The sequence below is a fragment of the Rhinopithecus bieti genome, unplaced genomic scaffold, assembly GCF_001698545.2.
Source record: "Rhinopithecus bieti isolate Rb0 unplaced genomic scaffold, ASM169854v2 scaffold_12783, whole genome shotgun sequence".
NCBI classification, from domain to species: Eukaryota; Metazoa; Chordata; class Mammalia; order Primates; family Cercopithecidae; genus Rhinopithecus; species Rhinopithecus bieti.
The window spans coordinates 789,947-814,653 of record NW_016807262.1 but is presented as its reverse complement, the minus strand read 5'-3'; the positions used below and the strand labels follow the sequence as shown (position 1 = coordinate 814,653).

The following is a 24,707-nucleotide window of genomic DNA, read 5'->3' as shown; positions in this document are numbered from 1 at the left end:
ATGATGATGATGATGAGCAACAGTTACATCGCACTTATTCTGTGTTGGGGATTGGTCTGAATGTTTGACACGTATTTAAATCTTTTAATGCCCATATAAACTCTGTGAGTATGGAACTATTATTATCTGCCTTTTCCAGATAAGGAAATTCTGGCACATAGAAGTGATATAAATTGAAATTACCTCTAAGGTCACAGGCAATATGTGATGGAAAGGGGTCTTGGTATTATCTGAGATGAATCTAGTACAGTGGTGAGTGGTGAGGTTATCATGAAAAAACAAATGTAGCAGAACTGGAAACTCGACAACTCCCCAGCTAATACAGGTCGAACATCCCTAATCTGAATATCTGAAATTCAAAGTGCCGCAAAAATCCAACTATTAAATGCCGACATGATACACAAAGGAAATGCTTATTGGAGCATTTTAGATTTTGGATTTTCAGATTAGGGCTGCTCAGCCGGTAAGTATATATAATGCAAATATCGCAAAATCTGACAAAATCTGAAATCCAGAACACTTCTGGTCCCAAGCATTTTGGATAAGGGATGCTCAACCCATAACCATGTTCATTCCACAATTCCTTCATTCCTTCACTGTCTTACTGAGAGTGATAACCCAGGAATCGAAATTATGGCATAAAAGTCCTATAAAGATACTTATAAAAAGGCTGAATGGTGGTGACCATTGACATCCTCAGTTAACTCTCCTCACCTCTTTGGTGGAGAGAGTGACATTGAAAGCCCCAGCTGTGAAATAAGCAAAGGACGCAGATTTAAAGAAATACTCGGCGATTCCAATGTAGAGCATGGAGTTGCTGCGTTCTGGGAGCACAAAAGGAACTGGTGAGAAGGGCGGGTCGGCGAGGTTTTCCAGTGGGTAGAATACGCCCTGTGGGAAAACAGAGAGAAAGACCAGTGTATCAGGTGAAAACTCAAATTCTAAGAAGGCTAAGAAGGTGGACCATCTGAAATAGAACGAGAATTCCAGAAGCTCAGGCCGGGCGCGGTAGCTCACGCCTATAATCCCAGCACTTTGGGAGGCTAAGGCAGGTGGGTCACTGGAGCGATGGAGTTTGAATTGATTGAATGATTGTTTTTCCATGATCAACCTGGGCAACATGGCAGGCCCTGTCTCTATAAAAAATACAAAAATTAGCCAGATGTGGTGGCATGTACCTGTAGTTCCAGCTACTCGGGAGGCTGAGAGAGGAGAATCCCTTGAACCAGGGAGGTTGAAGTTGCAGTGAACTGTGACTGCGGCACTGCACTCCAGCCTCAGCCTGGGTGGCAGAGGGGGACTTTGTCAAAAAAAAAAAGAAGAAGAAGAATCCTAGAAACTCAGTAATGCTGAAAAACTGTTAAGGCTTTCTGACTCCTTGACCAGTGACTATTTTTCAAAGCTCTTAGGATTCTTGGGCATATTTAGGTGTGTCTGTTCACCCCAGGGTGTAACCCAATGAGAACCCTTGTTCAAATTTTCTCAGACAAAGAAGGAGGTGTATTTAGCTGGAAGGACAACTCTGAGTAAAAGTCGTTCCTGAGGTGCTGTGAAGTGGTGTCAAACGCTTGACCTTCAAAATCTGTGTCTGCTGAGTACCTGGGGAATCATAGAAAGAAGGACCCAAGACTCCAAATGGTTTAAATCACTTTTGTGGCATTTCTAGCACTGCTTTCATTAGCTATAGGGTGTTATTACAAAATATTGTCTTGTCCAACATTGAACTGAGTTGAAAGACTCTGGTGAGTGAAGTATGAGCCCATATGCTTTTTAAAAGACAATGATATTAGCTTTGGAGCAAAATGAAACATAAGCACAATGATCGTTTTTCCATGATCAGTGAACACTAATTCCACGTGCTTGTGGCCCTGACAGAGGTCAGCAGCCCTCAGTTAAATCCATGAACCCGACACTTAGGAATGGAAGTGCCAACGTGTACCACCTACTGATGTGTTAAGTTCCAATAAATACAGATCGCTCTACTTGCTGCCTCCTAGCTTCAAACCTACTCCTAGAGACAAAGACATATGATCCTTCTCCTGAAGAGGGCAGACATATGTTGTACAATACAATCATTTGCTTATCAACAAAATGTTCAAGAATCTTTTGAAAAGGTGTAAACATGAGGCAGTTGCTTGAAAGAAAATTAAATTATTCAAAGAGGATGTATATATATTTCCTTCTGTAAAGAGTCATCGTTTTTTGTTTTTGTTTTTGTTTATTTGAGACAGAGTCTCACTCTGTCACCCAGGCTGGAATGCAGTGGTAAGATCTCAGCTCACTGCAACCTCTGCCTTCCAGGTTCAAAGAATTCTCCCGCCTCAGCCTCCCAAACAGCTGGGAATGCAGCTGTGTGTCACTATGCCTCGCTAATTGTTTGTGTTTTTAGTAGAGATGGGGTTTCACCATGTTGACCAGGCGGGTCTCAAACTCCTGGCCTCAAGTGATCCGCCTGCCTGGGTTTCCCAAAGTGCTGGGATTATAGCTGTGAGCCACTGCACCCGGTCCATAATCACTGTTTTCTAAATATTGGCTGTTGACAGCCAGGCTGAGGATTCTGATGATGATAAAGTTACCTTCAAGTTCAGGTCAAGGTAGTTCTCAGTAATTTCTGGAGAACTGATTAGGGAGTAATCCAACAGAGTGTAGTTGTCAATCTTGGTTAAAACTAAATAATCAACAAAGAAAAAAGAAAATCCATATTCATTAAAAGCATAGTATATATACGAATGATGTCTATCTAGAACAATATAACTTTAAATTCTCTGTTTAAAAGATCAATTCCTGCTTTTCATAAGGAATGCATGTTATCTTTTGAAAACCCAGAAAAGTAGATGAATCAAAAGAAGAAAGTGAACATTTTTTCCAAGCGAATTAATCTGAGAGAAGCATCACTAAAATTTGGGTGTGCAGTGGTCCCCCTTATCTGCAGGGCATACGTTCCAAGACCCCAGTGGATGCCTGAAAGCGTGGACAGCACCAACACCTACATACACTGTGATAAAAGGAATGTGAATGTGAATGTGAATGTGGTCTCTCTCTTTCTGTCTCTCAAATTCACATTGAGATATTGAATATTTTTAAACCGTGGTTGACCACAGGTAACTGAAACTGCAGAAGGCAAAACTGCAGATAAGGGAGGACTTCTGTATACCTTTTTAGGTATACACATATACAAACACAAAATGCATGTATAGCTTTTTTTTTTCTTTTTCTTTTTTTTTTTTTGAGATAGAGTCTCACTCTATCACCCAGGCTGGAGTGCAGTAGTGTAATCTTGGCTCACTGCAACCTCTGCCTCCTGGGTTCAAGCAGTTTTCATGCCTCAGCCTTCCCAGTAGCTGGGATTACAGGTACCCGCCACTACACACAGCTAATTTTTGTGTTTTTAGTAGAGACAGGGTTTCACCATGTTGGCCAGGCTGGTTTCGAACTCCTGACCTCAAGTGATCCACCCACCTTGGCCTCTCAAAATGCCGTGATGACAGGCGTAAGCCACTGTGCCCAGCCCTATATAAGTTCATGATATAAATGATGAATTGATGGGTGCTGACGAGTTGATGGGTGCAGCACACCAACATGGCACAAGTATACATATGTAACAAACCTGCACGTTATGCACATGTACCCTAGAACTTGAAGTATAATAAAAATAAAAAATAAAAAATAAAAAAAAAGGAAATTAGTACAAACACAAAACTCATACCAATATTTAGCCATATATATTGGGTTGGTATAATGAAAGACTTTTCAGTTTGATGTTATAAACTGCAGTTAGAACTTCAATTTTTTTTTTTACGAGGAGTATGCATTACTGTTGTCATTAGAAATATTTTTAAAAACAGATTGTGTGAGAGAAAATAAAGTCCACTAAATTGGAGAAGCCAAGGAAATTCTTAGGCACAGTGCTACTAATTCAAATAATTTTATGTGTTATCATTTTCAGAATAAAGCAGAAATCAAGAGGACCAGAGTACAGTGTTGGGTGAAGTTCTGGGTGAAGTTCCAGAAAGCACAGATTGGGCTGGGCCTGGTGGCTCACACCTGTAATCCCAGCATTTTGGGAGGCTGAGGCGGGCAGATCACCTGAGGCTGGGAGTTTGAGACCAGTCTGACTAACATGGAGAAACCCCATCTCTACTAAAAATACAAAATTAGCAATGTGTGGTGGCGCACGCCTGTAATCTCAGCTACTCGGGAGGCTGAGGCAGGAGAATCACTTGAACCCAGGAGGTGGAGGTTGTGGTGAGCTGAGATCACGCCATTGCACTCTAGCCTGGGCGACAAGAGTGAAACCCCATCTAAAAAAAAAAAAAAAAAAAAAAAAAAATTAAAGCACAGTTTTTTTTTTCTGAAGCTAGTTGTATGTGCAGTGATGCAGAGCTCAGGTTTCCCACTTGGCTTTGGAGAGCTGCTTTCCTGACCACTGACATGTGTTCTACAATATGAAGACCTACTCCCTGTTCTAGAAACAGTTACCTGAGCATCACGTCTTCTCTCTTCTTGCATGTCATAGATGGAGATGAAAAGCAAGAAGAGATGAAGTGTCTTGCTAAGATAAAGGAACAATATTATCCTAAGCCACCACAGTTTTTAGTTTTTAGTTTTCACTTTTTTTGAGACAGTCTTGCTCTGTCACCCAGGCTGGAATGCAGTGGCACAATCTCGGCTCACTGCAGCCTCTATCTCTCAGGTTCAAGCGATTCTCTTGACTTAGCCACCCAAATAGCTGGGATTACAGGCCTGTACCACCACCTCTGGATAATTTTTGTATTTTCAGTAGAGACAGGGTTTCACCCTGTTGGCCAGGCTTGTCTTGAACTCCTGGCCTCAAGTGAGTCTCTTGCCTCAGTTTCCCAAAGTGCTGGGATTACAGGTGTGGGCCACTGCCTGGCCATTGCCACAGTTTTTAAAATGCTTTCAAGTCGTTACTCTGAAGCACAGCCATCATTTCACAGACGAGGTGAATGAGGCTCAGGGGTAAAGGAACTTGCTCAAGGAAAGCTAGAACATGGCTACTTTTTTCCTCACTACATCTCATTTTCTTTCCCTACATCTCCAATACATTCATTTTCTTTCATCTATCTGCATCCATTTATCAGTCTAATTATACAGTTTTTGAGACAGGATCTCACTTTGTCACCTAGACTGGAGTGCAGTGGCATGATCTTGGCTCACTGTAGCCTCAACCTCCTGGGCTCAAGTAATCCTCCTACCTCGGCCTCCCCGTAGCTGGGACTACAGGCGCACACCACCATGCCTGGCTGATTTTAAAAAAAAAAAAAAAATTACAGAAACAAGGTCTCACTATGTTGCCTAGGCAGGTCTTGAACTCCTGACCTCAAGCAATCCTCCCACCTTGGCCTCCCAAAGTGCTGGGATTACAGGAATGAGCCACTTCGCCTGGCCACAATCCAATGTTTCTTAACCTAATGGGCTGGGTGCTGCGCCTGACGCTGGGGGAACAGTGGTGAGTCAAACTTCCTGCACCCAAGGAACTCATAGTCTTGGGGAGGAGACAGACATAGCAATAGGATATTATAATACAACACAGCAAGGGCTGATCTAAACTGAGCTCCTCATGGTCCTGCTACAAACCTGCTCTTATGTTCTTTCCCATCTCAATAAATGTTAAATCCCTTCTTCCAATTTTCCAGTTGCTTAGAGTTTTACCCACCAAAGTCACCCTTCACTCCTCTCGTGACCCACATTTGATCTGTTGGACAAATACCACTGTCTTGATCTTCAAGGCATATCCAGAATCCCAACATGCCTTACCATCTTCATCACGCCACCCTAGGCCAGCCACCATCATTACCTGTATGGGTCACCACACTCATCTCTTAAGTAGTCTCCTTGCTTTTGCCCTTGGCCCCCTTCCTTCCTGTCTATTTTTTTTTTTAGCACAGAAGCCAGACTGATCTCCTTAAACTGTAGTTACGTCATGCCGGCCTTACTCTTCAAAGGCGTCCCATCTTAGATTAAGAGGTGGGCTTTGCAGTCCCCACACATCCCTGAAGATCAAACCATCCCCTTTCCCCTTCTCTGACCTCACTGCCTGCTCCCCCCCAACCCCCTGCTCCTAGTGTGTCCTTCTCACAGCCTCCCCAGCACACTTGAGATATTCAGCCTCAGGGCTTTTATGCCTGCAGTTTACTCAATTTGGAATCTTCATCTAGATTGAGCAGCAGCTCACTTTCTACTCCCTTTGGGTTTTTCTAGTAGTGCCATCTGCTCAGTGGTGGTTTTCCTGGTCACTCTGTCTAGAATAGAAATTCCTCTCCAGCTCCTCCACTGCTTTATTTTTCTTCTTACCACTTATCACTGCCATAGCATAGATTTTACTTATTTATATTGCTTGCCGTCTGTCTCTTCCCACTAGGCCCATGACGGCAGGTATGCGTGTGCCTAGGAATACTGTTGCATCCCCAGCACCAAGAACGGTGCTCAGTCTGTTTCAGGTGCTCAGCGCGCCATTGGTGAATGAATGGATGCAGTGCAGAGAGAGAGAGAGATGTCCAAAGTATCATGTGAGCACAGAGGAGGCATAACTTCATGGAGTGGGGACTGTCAAGGTTTCCTGGAAGAGGCTATGTCTGAGCTGGGTCTTAAATATAAAGAGGAGAGAACACAACATATAAAGAGAGGTAGAGAATGGAAAGGATTAAATCCTCCAGGGTTTAGCGCAGTGCTGGCTAAGCTCTGCAGGTTTAGAAATGGGCACTCAATACATATCTATTAAAGAAGCAGTCCCCAACCTTTTTGGCACCAGGGATCAGTTTAATGGAAGATGATTTTTCCATGGCCTGGGGCTGTGGGGGACGGTTTCGGGATGAAACTTTTCCACCTCAGATCATCAGGCATTAGAGTCTCATAAGGCACATGCAACCTAGATGGCTCGCATGCGCAGTTCACAATAGGGCTCGCATTCCTATGAGAATCTAACGCTGCCGCTGATCTGACAGGAGGCAGAGCTCAGGCAGTAATGCTCAGTTGCCTGCCCACTGCTCACCTCCTGCTGTGCGGTCCAGTTTCTAACCTGTCTATGGCCCAGGGATTGGGAACTCCCATGTTAAAGGAATGAAAGGATGGAGGGGAGAGGAAGCTCTTCCAGGCAGAGAAAACAGCAAAAGCAAAGGCAAGGGGTGAGGAGGGCAGTGGAAACAGTTTGATTGCTGGGGCAGAGAAAGGTAAAGAGAAAGATGAAGTGGAGAGAGGAAAGTAGGAGATGGGGTGTGGTGAATCTTGTAGTCCATGCTAAGGTGCATGGACTTGATGCTCAGGGCAGCCACTGCAGGCTGAGAACCCCAGAATAACCTGGTCAAGATTAGTGTTAATCTCTCTGAAGAGAAGGGATGTAATGCCACTGCTTGGGTTAGTGCTTGTGAGGGTTTAATTCCTGAACCTACATCTCATCTCCCTGGAGCCGCCCCTCTTGCAGCAGTGAAGTTAGTTATTAGTCAAAGTGTGCATGCTCTATACACAAGGCACGCCCTCCCATGCACCTTCCTGGGGCTCTAATTTGCAGAATGTAAAGCAGGATGGAGAGCTCGAGCTATACAGCCTTGAAAAGCAAACCCAAACAGTACCAGCTTTTGAAGGTGGGAAGACCACCATCTGGAAAAGACAGTTCTAAGACTCACCCTCCAGTGTGCTGAGGTTGGCATTTAGCGCTTTGACTTCACTTGCAATAATGGGACAGAGCTGGCCACAAAGGAATAAAAGGAAAAAAAGCAAGTTATCATGTTGTACTGGAAACCCTTACTGATAGGTCTAGACCCTGCAAACAAAGGCCTCGTGGTTAGCAGTCATTATCCCTTTGGTCATCGAGACTTTCTCTTAAATTTGTTGATGTCTATGGGCCTCGCTTTATGTAGATACAGGTGGTATGTCACTGAATGCCAGCTGAACTTTGTAGCAACTGGGACTACATCCAATCAGCCCTGTCAAGAGTGAGTGAGCCCTTGGCTTTTCTTTCTGTGACATGACAGGGCATGCGTCCCAGTCCGTGCTGTTACATCCGAGGAACCTGCTGCTGGAGCTTCTGTGTCTTTCCTGACTGCCGGGGGTGCCGCCAGCGTGCCATTTCCTCTAGGAGCAGCTGCGTGCCCTACCTGGAATGGTTAGAGCTGGAGCTTTTACCTTCCCCCTGGGCTAGCTGGAGAGCACATGATATCAGAGATCTACTTAGAGATCTATGTTGTTGCCATCTTTTTGGAATTTGAAAATTAGTCTTGAGTCAGATTAATATTTTTAGGAAGAGGCAGAGGTATCAGCACCGGTGTGCCTCTTGTGTGCTCATTGATGTGCTTGGCATAGTAGTTGCAGCACAGGCTTGGGTGCCTGGGGCCGAAGGTTGGGGCAAGTTACTTGCACTCTTTGATCTCAGTTTACACATCTGCAACATTTGCATGGGGATGATAATTGTATCCACTTCATCAGGTTGCTGTGAGTAGAAATGGAAGTAATCCATGTAAAATTGTCCAGCTCATAGTAAGCATTGAGTAAGTGTCAGCTGTTGTTGGTTTAACTCCATTTTACCTTCATTACAGCCTTGAGAGGGGGGCATGACTGTCCCCCAATTACAGATGGGAAAACCAAAGCTTAGAGAGGTTAAGTGAGTTGCCAGGTGTTGCACAGCCAGGATTTGAACTCTGGTTTTACACAGCTAGACAGCTGTGGTCTCAGCATTCTTTTCTATCTTCCAGTGGCACAGAGAGAATCACAGAAGCATCTATTATCCTTAAGCCATATATCAATTTCAGGCAAACTTAATTATTGGCTTCTGTGGCATAACTCATTCTTCACGGGCCTCCTGTCAGAGGCCAAAGGACCATGCCTTGTTTCCAACAGAGGAATGATCAAGTTTGGGGTCCTTGAGAATGACAGTGCACTTTGCCAGGGACTCTCTAATGTGCACATTCATTGGCACTCAGCCTCTGTCAGGGAAGGATGGAGAAGGACCATAAGGCTTCAGAGTCCTGGACAGCTCTACCACCTCCTGGGACGAGCTGCTTGATGCTTCTGAGTGTTGATTTCCTTACTGACTTTCATTAAGCACCTAACGTCTGTCAAGTACTGAGCTGAGCACTAGAGAGATGGAGGTGGCCACGCACTGTCTTTGTCCCTTCTTTTCCAGAAGAGTCTTCCTTCTTTTCTAGTCCTTGTCATCCCTGTCCTTATCTCCCCCAAAATACAGATAAAGAGTTCAGGGAAGGTGTGGTCAGTATCGGAAAGAGAGTGCATAGCCAATTCCATCTTTCCCTTCTTCAGACACTGACTTCTGAGACTGGAATACTTGTAGCTTTGGAAGGGATCTTAATTTATTCTATTTTCTTAACTTATTCCTATTGTATTTCCTGGAAATGCCTTTTCTTATCCTTCATTCCTTACATATACAAATCCTACCTATTATGTTAAGATCTAGTTCAAATTTTGTATCCTCTAAAAATTATCTCCCGGGACACTTCCGAGTCCTATTTCTTTAAAATTTTCCATTTCTCTGAAGCTGTCCTGTTCAATCTAATGATCATGTAACTGTGTACTAAGTTCAAGTACTCAGTTAGTTATTGTTTCACAAGCCCGAGTTTGCATTTTTGAATAGACAAGTGTATCGCTCTTTCCTATTCCCAACAGACCCTAGTCTGTGGTAGCTGGGCATGCAATAATAGGTACATAATAAGTAAATTCTTGTTGGTTGTTTGCCCACCCTATGGTAAGAAATTTGAGAGAGGTGCTGTTGTTTTCTTTATCTCTGCATCCCAAGCACCTACCACAATATTTGGCACATAGTAGGGATTTGAGAAACTGTTATTAAGTTGCAAAGGATATTTAATGTGTGTGAAAGTGCCTTGGATAGTGCCTAGCACACAGTAGGTGCTCAATAAAGGTTTCTTGATTAAGAATTAAAGGATTGGCTGGGTGTGGTGCCTCACGCCTATAATCCCAGCACTTTGGGAGGCCGAGGCGGGCAGATCACAAGGTCAGGAGATCGAGACCATCCTGGCTAACATGGTGAAACCCCATCTCTACTAAAAATACAAAAAAAAAAAAAATTAGCCGGGCATGGTGGCGGGCGCCTGTAGTCCCAGCTACTCGGGAGGCTGAGGCAGGAGAATGGTGTGAACCCAGGAGGCGGAGCTTGCAGTGAGCCGCGATCGCGCCACTGCACTCCAGCCTGGGAGACTTAGAGCAATACTCTGTCCCAAAAAAAAAAAAAAAAAAAATTAAAGGATGATAGAACTGCTACTAATGGCATTTTACTGTGGCTGTCTAACCTCTAAAGACTCACCATTTCATTTAAGTTCTTTAAAATGGGTTTCTCCATGGGCTCAGCAAAGGAGTTATACAAAACACTGAGGAAAAAATGAAAACAAAAAAGAGGTTACTCAGAGACCATAGTCAGCCATTTATAAACCTTCCCTAGGCAATGCCTGAGTATCCAGCCTCTGACTAGCCACTGCCCAACCGAGGGCTCTCACTCACCTGAGTTCTCCGGAAAATGAGACATGGGCATGGCTCACTTGGGCGTAGCAATCTTGGAGCTTCAGTGTAGGATGACCAAAGTCATTTCGGGTTAGGATGATGATACCAGTAAAGTATACTCCGGAGAGAAACAAATCAGCTCCTCCTGTGTCTTGGCTGTTTAGAGAAAAAGTGCAAGGTTATCCAAGCCTGAGTCAGGCACAGAGATGGACCTTGTTTCTCTGATTATCCAGAGGCTGGGTAGCTCCTGGACTGCAGTGACTTTGTCATGTTTACCTCTGACTTCCTTGCACCTACAACAGGTAGGAGCAGAGTGGGTGCTGACTGAATATTCACAGAACAGACGAAGTACTGAATATGTGAAAGCTAGCAGCTATGGGGATATTCTAATGATTTCACCCTGAGTGCTCTGGCCCTGACAGTGATTGAACTTGTATTGAGCACCCTTCATATACAATGTTTGTTTGGGGAGAGAAAAGCAAGGGTAAGACTGGCAACACTTTATTCAGGAGGGGCACTGATGAGAAAGGGAGGCTTAGATGTAGTCTGTGAACTCCTTGAGGGAGTGCCTTGTGTGTTACTCATTTCTATGTCCCCAAGACTTAGCATGTGGCCTGACACAGAGTAAGTACTCAATATATGGTTGATGAGTCATTGAATAAATAAATGAATACACGAATCTATGTTGCTGTGGGGAACGTGTCATTTCTCTACAATCTACAAGACTGGAGTTCTTGAGATGGGGGTAAATGGGACATAGTAGGCACTCAATCAATGGTTGTTGACTGACTTAGTGGATGAAAGAATGTGTTTTCCTGTGGCACCAACCAAGGCAGACCTCAACATTACGCCCAGAACAGTGGTTTACACATCGTAACTGGCCTGTGAAAGTACTTTGAATCTGATTTCTTCCTTCTATACGAGGGTGCAAAGGCCCTTCCACTTGGGCTTGGGCTTAAGCTGACTACCAACCTTCAACCTCTGTGTGAGGGAGAAAGCCTCCACTTCCCATCAGTTACTCCTGCGGATGGGGAAGTGTGTTGAATGGCTGGCTCAAGATCATGCAGTGATTTGTGGGTGATCTAAAAGGTTGAGCATGCATCTGTTTCTCTGATAGTCAGGGACTTCTAGTTCTTAGAGAATCTTAAATGACGTTTGATCATATGCTGTACCTTTAAGGGAAGAATGTTTTTCACCCCAAGCCCCTAGCAGGGATTTCCTAATTTAAGCCTCACCTGGAAAAAAAAAATTCTTTTGAGAAAGAGTGTTAATAGTGAGGGAAATAAGTCTACTGCCAAAAACATTGGTGAATTTCTACATTTTCCATTTTTGCTCACATTCCCCCAGAACAGCTGTAGACATCTCAGTGGAATACTCACAAAAGTGGAGACTCGAACTCCCAGTCTGTGCTGATGTTGGCAGTGCCGTGGTTGGTTAGCGCTTTGATTCCCACCCCAGGCACAAAAGCCAGTGAGGTATTTGGAAATGAAAAGGCCTTGATTTTTATACTGTAAAACCAGAAACAGAAGTTAGGGCAACTCTTCCAGCTTATCTCTTCAATCAAGCAAACTTGGGAACACAGTTGCAGAACTCTTACCACTGAGGCCATTGTGAATTCCTACAGAGAAAAGAACCTCCTGTCTGCAGGGCTGTCTCTGGAACTGCCTCCTAATTCTCCTCAAACTCCTACCAGGAAGTCTCTTGAATCCAGTTGATGAGGGAAATGAGCAAGTTTAGAAATATATATATATATATGTAATTTTTCTTCTCTCTCTCTCTCTTTTTTTTTTTTATAGAGATGGGTCTCATTTGTCACCCTGGCTGGAGTGCAGTGGTATGATCTTAACTCACTGCAACCTCAAACTCCTGGGCTCAGGTAATCCTCCTGCCTCAGCCTTCCAAATAGCTGGGTCTACAGGCATGTGCCATCACACTTGGCTAATATTTTTTATTTTTTATTTTTGTAGAGGCAGGATCTCACTATGTTGCCCAGGCTGGTCTTGAACTCCTGGCCTCCAGCAAGCCTCCTATCTCAGCCTCCCAAAGTGTTGGGATTACAGGAATGAGCCACCTCGCCTGGCCTAGAAAGATATTTGTAAATAATCAAACAATCTACTTGTTTAGTTTATTTAAAGACAAAAAGAAGGCACAACATTGCCATCATTATTTTCCTTCAGCAGTTCCAGTGTTTCACAAAAGGGGTGATATTTGTATTTTGCATGGCACAGCTATTTTTTTTCTTTTTCTTTCTTTCTTTTTTTTTGAGCCAGTCTCGCTCTGTTGCCCAGGCTGGAGTGCAGTGGCACGATCTCAGCTCACTGCAGTCTCTGCTTCCTGGGTTCAAGGGATTCTCCTGCCTCAGCCTCTCGAATAGCTGGGACTACAGGCACATGCCACCACACATGGCTAATTTTTTGTATTTTTAGAGAGACGGGCTTTCACCGTGTTAGCCAGGATGGTCTTGATCTCCTGACCTCGTGATCTGCCCACCTCGGCCTCCCAAAGTGCTGGGATTATAGGCGTGAGCCACCGCATCCAGCCCTTGGCTCAGCTATTTTTGTAAGGGACTGTCATACACATTACAGGACATTTGGTGCATATGCCAGTAGTAGTGTCCCTCCCCACCTGTCATTGGGACAATCAGAAACGTGCCTTCCTCCTATTTCCAAAGGTCCTCTATGTGGACAGTATCTTTGCTAGTGGAGAAACTTAGAGAGTTGACTTCCCCTAGGATTCTCTGGGCTGTCAAAAGGGTAACTAGGAGGCAGTGAGTTGCATGTAATCTGCAAAGGCAGATGACCACATGCATTATAAGAAATTATGATGAACGGCTGGGCGCGGTGGGTCACGCCTGTAATCTCAGCACTTTGGGAGGCTAAAGCGGGCAGATCACGAGGTCAGGAGTTCGAGACCAGCCTGGCCAACATAGGGAAACCCCATCTCTACTAAAAATATAAAAATTAGCTGGGTGTGGTGGTGGGTGCCTGTAGTCCCAGCTACCCGGGAGGCTGACGCAGGAGAATCGCTTGAACCGAGGAGGCGGAGGCTGTGGCGAGCCGAGATCTCCCCATTGCACACCAGCCCGAGTGACAGTGTGAGACTTCGTCTCAAAAAAAAAATTATTATGAACATCTATTGAGTGATTGCTACCTGCCAGGCATCGTGGTAAGTGCATTACATGCATTAGCTCATTTTAACTCTCACGGTAATCCTGTGAGGCGGTTGCTGTTTTTGCAATCCCCATTTCAGAGATAAGAAGATAAGAAAAGTGGCTTAAGTCGTATATAAGTGGCAGAACCAGACCTGGAACCCTCCTTAGTCTGACTTGAGACTGTACGCTTCACCACGAGGCTATGCCACTTCACAGACTGCCCAAAGGGTGCCTGACTTGCAGCCAAGTTTAGTACCAGCTGTAAAAACTTGGGCAAGACACTTAACCACATTCAGTCAATCACTCAGAAGTGCTACTCACAGGTAGGTGGGGGAGACAAAATGAGTTCATCTGTGAATTATTGCACCCAAGAAAGGCATTGTTGTGAACAAAGATTAGGAAAAGTTTAAAACATAAATGTGATAACTGATAAGAAACAATTATTTGCTCATAATATTTCCTCTTCTATGCATCCTTTCCTACCTAGTCTCTGTCACACATCCTGAGTCCCACTGTGGGAAGAGGAAGCAGAGACTCATTTACTATATCTTGGAAATATTTTAATTTTGATACATGCAGGTCTAACCAATTCTTTATAACTGCTGCAGAGTATTTCAAACTGTGGATGGATGCACCATTTCAAAAAAAATCATTCCTATGTTGGTGGATATCTAGGTTCTTTCTAGCACTTCTGTATTATACACAATGTCACAGTGAACATCCTCATACATACTCTGCTTGTGTACATGTACTTCTCTTTTTTTTTTTTTTCCGAAATGGAGTTTCGCTCTGTCACCCAGGCTGGAGTGCAGTGGCATGATCTTGGCTCACTGCAAGTTCTGCCTCCCAGGTTCACGCCATTCTCCTGCCTCAGCCTCCAGAGTAGCTGGGACTACAGGCACCCGCCACCGCGCCCAGCTAATATTTTTGTACTTTTAGTAGAGATGGGATTTCACCGTGTTAGCCAGGATGGTCTCAATCTCCTGACCTTGTGATCCGCCCACCTTGGCCTCCCAAAGTGCTGGGATTACAGGCATGAGGCACCGTGCCCAGCCGTGTACATGTACTTCTCTAAGGAGGATGCTGAGAAGTGGAATTGCTGGGTCAAAGAGCATATAGATGGATAGATAGATAGATAGATAGGCACACACACATATGTACACATAGATACACACACACACACATATATATAAGATTACTGTATTTTTACTGTCCCTTTTCTATGACTAGATATGTTTAGATATAAAAGTACTTACCATTGTATTACAATGGCTTACAGTATTCAGTGCAGTCACTTGTTATACAGGTTTGTAGCCTAGGAGCATTAAGCTATCTCATACAGCCTAGGTGTGTAGTTAGCTATACCATCTAGGTTGTGTAAATACACTCTATAACATTTGCACAATAATGAAATCACTTAATAAGGCATTTATCAGAACATATTCCTGTTGTTAAGCAATGCATGACAGTAATTTAAAATCTTGTAGTAATCACATTTTAAAAAGGGAAAAGAGGTGAAATTAATTTTCTTAATATTTTTACTTAAGCCAGTATATCTAAAACATTGTCATATCAACATGTAACCAATATAAAATTACTAATGAGATATTTTATTTTATTTTTTTTTAAAAATAAATTTTCAAAATCTGGTATGTATTTTATATTCATGATATACCTCAATTCAAACATTGGCTTTTATGAGAGATACTGACCTATATATGTTTAGCATCCCAAATCCAAAATGTTTAAGAGCTGATATGATGCTCAAAGGGAATGCCCCTTGGAGCATTTTGGATTTTTGGATTAGGGATGCTGAACTGGTAAGGAAGTATAATGCAAATATTCCAAAATTCAAAACAATTACCAATCTGAAATACGTCTTGTCCCAAACATTTTGGATAAGGCATACTCAACCTGTATTTAGATTTGATAACATTTTCAGTTGAAAAAGTAAACTTACAAAATTGTTCCAAACATACTCAAAAGCTTTTCAGTAGTCAAACTGAGCATCAGTTTTTATAATTAAAATTAATGAAAATTAAATAAATAAAAATGCATTTCCTCAGTTGTACTAGTTGCATTTAGTGTTTAACAGCCACCTGTGGCTAGTGGCTACTGTTTAGACAGCACAGGCCTAAAATTGTTGTATTGGTTTATCTACCCTGTCAAGCAATGCATGAAAATACCTGTTTCTCCCCATCTCCACCTACACATGATATTATACAATTCTTCCTGTACTTTTCTGCTGTGGCATTATGATTGTAATTGAATGTTTTGTAAATATATATTTAATGTTCATCTCGCCCACTGGACTTTAAGGGCAGGTATGTTGTTCACTACAATATCCCCTACTGCTTTCTCTTTTTTTGAGACAGGGTCTCACTCTGTCTCGGCTGGAGTGCAGTGGCACAATCATGGCTCACTGCAACCTCGACCTCTGGGGCTCCAGTGATCCTTCCACCTCAGCCTCCCATGTCACTGGGACTACAGGTGTGCGCCATCATGCCCGGCTAATTTTTTTGTATTTTTGGTAGAGATGGGTTTTCGCCATGTTGCCCAGGCTGGTCTCAAACTCCTGAGCTCAAGTGATCCTCCCACCTCAGCCTCCCAAAGTGTTGGGATTACAGGTGTGAGCCACTGCGCCCAGCCTAATATCCCCTATTCCTAGGATAAGGCTTGGTATGTAGTAGGTGCTCAATAAATACTTGTTGAATGGCTAACTTTATACAGACCAGAGCATCAGCCAGGAACTTTCCCTAAGTCACCATCTCTCTTCCTTGTTGTCAAAACCTCTTGGTTTTGGGCTGGGTGCATTGGCTCACGCCTGTAATCCCAGCACTTTGGGAGGCCGAGGGTAGCAGATCACTAGGTCAGGAGATCGAGACCATCCTGGCTAACAGGTTGAAACCCTGTCTCTACTAAAAATACAAAAAAACATTAGCCGGGCGTGGTGGCGGGTGCCTGTAGTCCCAGCTACTCAGGAGGCTGAGGCAGGAGAATGGCATGAACCTGGGGGTAGAGCTTGCAGTGAGCAGAGATAGCACCACTGCACTCCAGCCTGGGTGATAGAGCGAGACTCCATCTCATCTCAAAAAACAACAACAACAACAACAAAAACATAAAAACAACCCTCTTGGTTTTATCATTGACAGCAGGGGAATGATCACTCCAAAGGGTCGGAGAGCAGGGAATTATCACTGGATTGTTAAAATCTTTAACAGTTGGGGCAAATTGTGAATCACAGTCACACAGAGAACCCCTTAGAAAAGCTTGACTCTCCCTTGACCTTTAAGACTGAGCTCCAGATGGACAAAGCTACCCTCTCCTTATATGGCCTTTGGGGCTTTTGCTGGAGACTATGGCAGAGATTGTCAGTTGCTGTCTGAACTTCCAATTCACTTTCTTCCCTAAACATCCCTGATTTTATTAGGAATGACAAAGTTGTTTGGTTGGAAAACTAGTTTTCCAGTCTCCCTTGCTAATAAATGTGGCCATATAATTAAATTCTGTCCATTGTTGGTTAGGCAGGATCTTATTAGGGTAGAGCTTCAGAAAAACTCATTAATAAAGAAGACTGACTCAGCTTTTAAGAACCCCTTTACCCTCGTCTCTTCCCCCTTTTAGCTGTCTGAAACATGATTTGATGGCTGGAACTGCAGTGGCCATATTGAGCCATGAGGCAAACTTGAGAATAGAAACCAGAGCTAAGGATAGAAGAGAAAAAGATAAGAAGGCTGGATTCTGATGAAATCGTGGGGCTTCCATAGGATTCCTCCACTGTTTCCTTTGAGTTTCTTATAAGAGGCAAAATGCTCTTCTCTTTTACTTACTTTGAAAAATTGTAGTTTACGTAATCAACCTTTAGAAATTCAAGCGACTCAGAACCGCTTAAATCTGGGAGGTTCTTTTCTTTTAGCATTCGCTCAATTATCTCCATTCCAGCTTGAACACCTGTGAAGGAAACAAGAAAGTATCTGTTGATAATGACAAAGATAATAACAACATAATAACATTAACCACACAAATACAATTTATTGAGTAAGACAAGCCCTTAGATACCTAGAAAATGGCAACCCCACAAAGTGGGTATTATTGTCCCTTGTTTACAGATGAAAACTCTGGTTCTCAGAGAGGCGAAGGAACTTGTCCAAGACCACAGAGCTAACATGAGAAATTTTCATTATGTCGGGAGGACAAAAGAGTTTTATCACAGGACAGTGTGAGAAGAAAAGTGTAACATTTTCTTCAGGCCAGGAGCAGTAGCTTATGCCTGTAATCCCAGCACTTTGGGAGGTTGAGGCGGGAGGATCGCTTGAGCCCAGGAGTTGGAAACCAGCCTGGGAAACACTAAGATGCTGTCTCTACAAAAAAAAAAAAAAAAAAAAAAAAAAAAAAAAAAAAATTAATTAAAAATTAGCTGGGCATAATGGTGCGTGCCTATAGTACCAGTGACTCAGGATGCTGAGTTGGAAGGATTGCTTGGTCCTGGAGGTCGAGGCTGCAGTAAGCCATGATTGCACCATTGTACTCTAGCCTGGGCAGTAGAGTAAGACCCTGAGCCTCAGAGAAGTTCACTGTTGCCCAAATCATACAGCTAAGAACTGGGGGAGCCAGTGGTCAAATTCAGACACTTTGGCTCCAGAATCTGTGTGCTATGGACAGTTCCAGAAGGTTATTCTACACTCTTCTTTCGTTTCAGATTCTTTAAGCTCAAGAATTTTTGGCCTGAGGTTCATGGGCTATAGGAAACTCCGGAACCACCTGAAATTCTAATAAAAAACTGTGGGTGACTTTTGTGTGCATATGTGACTCATTTTTGGGGGGAGAGAATCTACATTTTCACCAGATTTCTCCTGATATTTTTAAAAAGTTACTAACCACTGCTTTTGTTTCATCCTGGAATAACCCATCAGCTTCTTTATATGGAAACATCACAGAACACATTTCTCTGAGCTCACTGGGGAAAGGAGACCTTTCCCGCATTAAAGAGCTTGAGAAAAGTAACCTCCATAGTTAATGAAGAACATTTACTTTCAACCTTTTCAAGGAGGAAATATTGCCTTTATGCCTTATTTTGCAGTTTAAATTCCTTTCCAGTTATTCTATACCTGTTGGGGATGACGAAGAGCAGGTTTTATCCTCTAAAATGCCAGAAAAAAAATTGCAATATGGCGATGCAAAGATAGATATAAACAGTGTGAAGATAGAGCCAAAGGTACTACCAGAGAGCTTAGGTTCGAATCCCAACTTTCCCACTGAATAGCTTATGTGACTCTGCAAGTTACATAGCTTCGCTGTCTCTTACTTTCTTCGTCTATGACTTGGGGACAATAGTAACGTTGGAGGGGTCTGTTTACACATGTGAAAATGACAGCAGCTGATACCTGTTGGGCCATACTTGCTATGGCCAGACACCATTCTAAGTGCTTTACATATGTTAATTCATGTATTTTCCACAACAACCCTATGGGTAGGTACTATAATTTTCGTTTTCATCTCCATTTTTTTTTTTTGTTTTTGTTTTTTGAGACAGAGTCTCACTCTGTCACCAGGCTGGAGTGTAGTGGTGTGATCTCGGCTCACTGCAACCTCCACCTCCCGGGTTCAAGTGATTCTCCTGCCTCAGCCTCCCAAGTAGCTGGGACTACAGGTGCGTGCCACCATGCCCAGTTAATTTTTGTATTTTTAGTAGAGATGGGGTTTCAGCATGTTGGCCAGGATGGTCTCAATCTCTTGACCTCGTGATCCGCCCACTTCGGCCTCCCAAATTGTTGGGATTGCAGGTGTGAACCACTGCACCTGGTCTTCCGTTTTAAAAAATATCTTGCAGATACTACTACTAACAGACACATCAGATCTCTTTCTAGAAAATGTGGAGACACAAATCATTGATAAAATTTTAAAAATACCTAATTTGTATTGAGTGCCTATCTATGCTAGGACTCCATACACATTCTCTCCTCTCTTCTCGGATCCTCACAGCAACCCAATGAGAAGGTGTTATTATCCTTGTTTCACATAGGAGGCAGCTGAGGCTCGGGGAGGTTCAGTAACTTGCCCAAGAGCCCACAGCTAGTGAGCAGCATTATCCAGAGCCTAGAGGAACAGGGAGTAGATGATAGAGCGTAGGTTTCAAGATCCAGCAGCACAGACCTGAGTTCTGCTGAGTCCCTTACTGCTGTGAGACTTGGGAAATGTCATGTTCCTCCTCTATAAAATGACCACAGCTTCTTTGTAGGGTTGTTGGTGGAATTAGATCAACATACAGCCCAGAAAGCACGCTGAAAGAGCCTGGCCATGGTAGATGCTCAAGAAATGATTCTGAATTCAAAGCCTGCTCTTCTCTACTAGCCCTGGCCGTATTTCCTGTGGATGGGAATATAGCCCATGGATGATCCTGTTTGATCCTCACCTCACAGTAAGTGTAGGTAGGTAGGTAGGTACCATTTTTATCACCCCATTTTCCATATGATAAAATCCACTGGCCCAAGGCCATATATCAAGGAAAGCAACAGAACTGACCTTTACAGCCATGTGGATAGACTTCAGATCTGTTCTTTTAGTGACTCTGCTCTAGAGGGTAAAAAACAAACTGCACAACTTTAGTACTGTTACAGGGTATCTATTTCTGATATATATTTGTATGCACATCAGCATATCAGTATAGTAACAAGATGCACACACATGCATACACACGTACATATATTCCTGCTATGTATTTCTACACACATCATTGTTCACATAACATTTGTGCAAGATGGCTCAATTTTAGATTTCCTGCACTAGATGATGTACTAGGGGAAAAACAAGGAGTTGCCTTCAAATCCTCCCTCCCTCCCCTCCTTCCCCTCCCTCCCCTCCCTCCCTCTTTCCCTCCCTCCCTTCCTTCCTTCTTTCTTTCCCTCCTTCCTTCCCTCCCTCCTTCCATCCTTCCTACCCTCCCTCCTTCCCTCATTTATTTATTTTTGCTGGTATAGTAGAAGAAGCATTTCTTGGTTAGGCTTAGTTAGGTATTTCTTGGTTAGACTTGCAATGCTTAGGTTGACTGCTTTAGTTAAAGAGGACTGAGAAAGATCCATCAACCTACCTTTAGCTAATCGCAAGAAAAATTTCACAGGAGAAAATATGTCCATATACTTTGATTTTTGCAGTCCGTTCCCTCTCCACAATCTGCTCCCGCCTCATCTTAGCCCAAGGAAAATCACATCCCAACATTTGTCTCTCCCTAGTGTTTATAAACGTTCTCTAAAGGAGTGGCTTTTAACCTTTCGGTGTCTCAGACTCCTTTGCACATCCAATAAATATTATGGAGCCTCTCCTCTGAAAAATGCACAGTCAGACCGGGCGCGGTGGCTTATGCCTGTAATCCCAACACTTTGGGAAGCGGAGGTGGATGGATCACGAGGTCAGGAGCTCAAGACCATCCTGGCTAACATGGTGAAAGCCTGTCTCTACTAAAAATACAAAAAATTAGCTAGTGTGGTGGTGGGCACCTGCAGTCTCAGCTACTTGGGAGGCTGAGGCAGGAGAATGGTGTGAACCTGGGAGGCAGAGCTTGCAGTGAGCCGAGATCGCGCCACTGCACTCCAGCCTGGGTGACAGAGCGAGACTCCGTCTAAAAAAAAAAGAGAGAGAGAGAGAGAAACACAGTCACCCATATTACATTTTCACCCAATTTTAGGGAAGTCTAAGTCCCTTTTGAAACCAAGCCCTTTCTGAAGCTACAAGGTGTTGCTTTTACTTCCACATCTCCTTTCCTCTATCCCATAAATGTGTCTTATTTGAAACCCTTAGATTTTCACTATGTTTATATGTGGGAAAGAGAGAGAGAGCATCTGTGCTGTGTTTGGACATGCCTCCCATCAAGTTGACTCTTTTTTAGGCAGCACTTTCTTCTCAGCCATCTTAGGAGTTTCTGCATAAGGTACTGGATTACCCCACAGTAGAGCTTGTCTCAGTCAGGAGACAGCCCAAGTTATGAGCTGTTGAGTTTGGGTCACAGACCCCACCTAGTGGGCCTGAGATCTGGCTTCTGAAAGCATCCAACTCACCATAGTCAAGTGCCCTCTGAGTAATCCTTGCCTTGATTCCAGGGTAAATGGTCTGAGAGGATGAGAGGCAGAGATTCCACAGGAGGAAACATCCCCAGAGGACTGGGATTGTCTTTGTATACATCTGAAATTAACCAACAGTTATGGTTCCTTTATTATTCTTGACTTTCTCTTTGGTCAATGAAATCCAACATTTCTAGGTTTTCTCATTTTTATTGTTTACTTCCAGAATTCAATCCATCCATCCATCCACCCATCCATCCATCCATCCACCCACCCACCCATCTATCCACTCTCCCAACCATCCATCCATTCATTCAGCAATCATTTATTGAACACACCAGAATGTGTTCTAGGTGCTGAGGGTGTAGTGTTGACCTACACATGGCCCCTGACCTACGCTTTTCACAGACTAGTGGTGAATATGCATCCTTCAGGGCCAGTTCCATGTCCCTCTCTGTGAAAACTTCCCTCACCAAGTCATTTTACCCTGGGCTCATCACACTCTCCTCTGGGATCCCACCACACTTTACACAATGCATATGCGTACATTAGAACATCTGACACACCATGTTGTCTGTTTGCAGGCAGGACTCCTCCTCTCACCCTGGTTCAAGCCAGTACCATTTCACATAGATTTTTGTGATAGCCTCCTTACTGGTCTCTCTGCTTTGGCCATTGCTCCTTTCTGCCCATTCTCCACATCACAGCCAGAGTGAGTCTCTTAAAATGAAAGTTAGATCATGTTACTCCCCACCCCCATTAAAGCCCTTCAGTGGTTCCCCATCTTAGTGTAAACGCCAAAGTCATTTCATCAGCTACAAGGTGTAGAGGGCCTTGTAGCTGATGGAATGACCCTGTGCCTCTACTTCCTCATTGACCTTTGTCTTTAACACATACACCTGGCTCTCATGGTCCCAGCATCACTGGCTAACTTGATCTTTCTTTAATGATCTAAGTAGCCTGTATGCCAGGATCTTTGTGTTTGCTCTCCCCTCTTCCTGGCCTAGTCTTCCTCAAAGAACCAGGTCTTACACTTCTTCAGATACCTCCTCAAGTGTCATCTCAGCAAAGTCTTTCCTAGCCACTCTATGCAGAACACAGACACCTTCCCTGTGGCCCTGTTATTATGACCACCAGTGCTTTATTTTCTCCAAAGCACTTATCATCATCTAGTGTAGTATCCAGTTACTGATGTGTGTACTGTCTGTCTCCTCTACTGGAATTTTTAGGCTTCGTGGGGAAGGACTTCATCACTTCAGCACCCTGAATAGCAAGTGGCACACAGCAGGCATTAGGGAACTACTGAATGACAGACTGAATGAATGAATGAATGAATGAAGTCTCTTTCACAAGCTTTGAATTGGGCCATGTGTGCCTTATGGGTTCTCCAGCATCTGGGGAAGCCCTTGATCTTAGTATACACCATCTGGTATTGTGGCTGTCTTTTTACTTGTCTATCCCTTTGTCATGGGGATTGTGTCTTACTTCGATAACTCTGGAGTCCAGTACAATACCTGGCACATAGCAGGCGCACAACAAATTTTTGGTTAAATAAACATTCTCTGCAGAGAGGGACCACATCTTTACCGTTATATCACCCATACCTGGCATACATGAATGATTAATGTATGTTTGTTGAATAGACCAAACAAATTAATGCCATCACATTTTCTTGAGAGATGAAGCACAGGCCCCCAACAGCAGCAGTAATTTGGGTTTCTTTTAATGAAAATCAAGTGAGTAATGCATTCACAGGCCTTGTTTCTAGTTTGGAAGTTACAATCTGGGTAAGCTATCACTGCTGCATTTACACATGCAAAAGATTCACAGGTGGCAGGTACCACTGTGCTAACACAGAAACATGAAACAAATCAAGGAAGGCCCAGGAAGGTGACCTTGTGGATGTGGTCAGAGAGGAAGAAGTAGGCCAGGTGTGGTGGCTCTTGCCTATAATACCAGCACGTTGGGAGGCCAAGGCAGGAGGAGTGCTTGAGCCCAGGAGTTTGAGACCAGCCTGGGGAACGTGGCAGGACCCCATCTCTACAAAAAATAAAAAATTAGGCCGGGCATATTGGCCTACGCCTGTAATCCTAGCACTTTGGGAGGCCGAGGCAGGCAGATCACAAGGTCAGGAGATCGAGACCATCCTGGCTAACACAGTGAAATCCCATCTCTACTAAAAATACAAAAAATTAGCCGAGCGTGGTGGCAGGTGCTTGTAGTCCCAGCTACTCGGGAGGCTGAGGCAGGAGAATGGCATGAACCCAAAAGGTGGAGCTTGCAGTGAGCCAAGATCACGCCACTGCACTCCAGCCTGGGCGACAGAGCAAGACTCCGTCTCAAAAAAATAAAAAATTAGCTGAGGGTGGTAGTGCACACCTGTAGTCCCAGCAACTTGGGAGGGTGAGGTGGGAGAATTGCTTGAGTCTGGGAGGTGGAGGCTGCAGTGAACTGTGATCATGCCACTGCACTCCAGCTTGGGCAACAGAGCAAGATCCTGTCTCAAAATAAAAGAAAATAAAATAAAAGAGGAAACTGTGAAGGCCATGTGTTTAGACAGAGGGAAGGGTCAGGTCAGGTGGCCAGGTAAGGATTCAGAGAGGACTAGGATTCAGGCATACCCTGGGTGAAGGAAAAGAGGTCATTGTAAGAGGTGGAGCACTTGGCCAAAGTAGGTGAGAGGTTTGATTAAGGGGGGTGGGTAGGCTTTAAGGCGAGGCCATGGAGGTGGGAGTGGGGCAATGTAGACAAAGGGGATTTCTAGAGAATTTACTTGAAAAGAACAGAGAAGTCTGATTAGGGATGAAAGTGTGCAGGCAAGGCCACTGCTAGCCTATTTTGGGCTTTTGTGTGAAATGGGAAAAGGCGCCCCTCTGGAGAGATCCCAGCCTCTTGGCACAAAGTGGAGCCAGTGGAAAGCATTTTAGGAAAACCCCACACCAGTGCACGCAGCTGGGTGGGAGGTGGAAGGGCTATCCTACGTACCCATTGGGCTGGAATTTTGTCTAGTGCAAAAA

At 43.9% G+C, this 24,707-nt stretch overlaps 1 protein-coding gene and 1 long non-coding RNA gene across 5 annotated transcripts in view; one reads left to right on the top strand and one right to left on the bottom strand.

The window, feature by feature from the left end:
• LOC108535106 (uncharacterized) overlaps positions 1-18,421 on the top strand; it is a 38,413-nt gene extending 19,992 nt beyond the window's left edge. Inside the window, exon 3 of the long non-coding RNA XR_001887131.1 lies at positions 18,336-18,421. This is a non-coding gene — a long non-coding RNA (uncharacterized LOC108535106). The remainder of the gene's footprint in view (positions 1-18,335) is intronic.
• Positions 1-24,707, bottom strand: part of BPIFC (BPI fold containing family C) — a 57,946-nt gene that overhangs the window by 19,735 nt on the left and 13,504 nt on the right. For 2 of the 4 annotated variants that reach the window (XM_017880827.1, XM_017880828.1), the window contains exons 4-12: positions 22,257-22,410; positions 21,688-21,811; positions 17,467-17,587; positions 11,865-11,993; positions 10,486-10,641; positions 10,292-10,355; positions 7,644-7,704; positions 2,577-2,668; positions 715-891 (exon numbers count right to left, since the gene is read on the bottom strand). In XM_017880827.1, coding sequence (XP_017736316.1) covers positions 715-891; positions 2,577-2,668; positions 7,644-7,704; positions 10,292-10,355; positions 10,486-10,641; positions 11,865-11,993; positions 17,467-17,587; positions 21,688-21,811; positions 22,257-22,259 — 927 coding nt within the window. In that variant the 5' untranslated portion in view covers positions 22,260-22,410. Of the gene's footprint in view, positions 1-714; positions 892-2,576; positions 2,669-7,643; positions 7,705-10,291; positions 10,356-10,485; positions 10,642-11,864; positions 11,994-17,466; positions 17,588-19,545; positions 19,618-21,687; positions 21,812-22,256; positions 22,411-24,707 lie in introns of those variants that run through there. The other 2 variants (XM_017880829.1, XM_017880830.1) reach the window with 2 other exon arrangements.